This window comes from Rhinopithecus bieti, unplaced genomic scaffold, assembly GCF_001698545.2.
Source record: "Rhinopithecus bieti isolate Rb0 unplaced genomic scaffold, ASM169854v2 scaffold_73682, whole genome shotgun sequence".
NCBI lineage: Eukaryota > Metazoa > Chordata > Mammalia > Primates > Cercopithecidae > Rhinopithecus > Rhinopithecus bieti.
Genome location: NW_016829166.1, coordinates 2,544,638 through 2,545,769, shown reverse-complemented (window position 1 = coordinate 2,545,769; position 1,132 = coordinate 2,544,638). Strand labels below are relative to the sequence as shown.

The window sequence follows — 1,132 nt, the reverse complement described above, 5'->3', positions numbered from 1 at the left end:
TCGCCCAGGCTGGAGTGCAGTGGCCGGATCTCAGCTCACTGCAAGCTCCGCCTCCCGGGTTCACGCCATTCTCCTGCCTCAGCCTCCCGAGTAGCTGGGACTACAGGCGCCGCCACCTCGCCCGGCTGGTTTTTTGTATTTTTAGTAGAGACGGGGTTTCACCATGTTAGCCAGGATGGTCTCCATCTCCTGACCTCGTGATCCGCCCGCCTCGGCCTCCCAAAGTGCTGGGATTACAGGCTTGAGCCACCGCGCCTGGCCCTTGTTTTGTTTTTCTTAATCCAAGGTTTGACTGTACAGGAATCTGAAGGGGGACAGTAAACCGGGGAGGGTGCTAGAGAGCCTTTGGTCCATGTGCAGCCTCAGCACATCAGCGTGTTCTAGCACGTACTTAGTGTTACAGGAAATTATGTATGGAAGAGCTTGAGAGCAATAACAGAGCATGTTCTTTTTGCACTGTCAGAGTCAGGGTCCGATGTTCAGAGAACTACAAAAACTTAATGATTTCTAAGCATTTTTTCTTCATGAGTGAAAGGAAGATAATACATACTAGGCAGGGATTTAAGATTTTTCTGTTACACTTTTCGATGCATAATTTAGGCATTTAAAATTAGTATCTGTTATTACTATTCTGATTTAATTTTTTGAGATTAGTGACATTCATATATAAATTAGCCTTCGTATATTGCCTAAAGGTTGAAGTACTGAGTACTTTGTGGTCAGCTTACTAATGTGTTTTCATTTCTGCAGTGGAAAGTTCGACGAACTCTAGCATTCTCCATCCACGAGCTTGCAGTTATTCTTGGAGATCAGTTGACAGCTGCAGATCTGGTTCCAATTTTAATGGATTTTAAAAGACCTCGATGAAGTCAGGATAGGTGTCCTTAAACACTTGCATGATTTTCTGAAGGTAACTTTTAAATTCTTTTGCAGAAAAACACAACAAAATTCTGCTGCAAATCTAAATCTTTATCTTCTGCTATCACCAAGAGAGGTTTCTGTGTGTTCCTATGTAAGAAAATATAGCCATAAGTTGATGTTAAGATGTAACTTAGAAAAGAAATAGTCCCATAATTATACTTTCACTTTTAAAACAGTATTAAATGATAGGATTTTTTTTTTTTTTTTTTTT

The 1,132-nt window shown here is 41.3% G+C and overlaps 1 protein-coding gene across 1 annotated transcript in view; it reads left to right on the top strand.

The window, feature by feature from the left end:
• Nucleotides 1-1,132, top strand: part of PPP4R1 (protein phosphatase 4 regulatory subunit 1) — a 41,974-nt gene that overhangs the window by 30,641 nt on the left and 10,201 nt on the right. Inside the window, 2 exon segments of the mRNA XM_017864680.1 lie at nucleotides 751-851; nucleotides 853-910. Coding sequence (XP_017720169.1) covers nucleotides 751-851; nucleotides 853-910 — 159 coding nt within the window.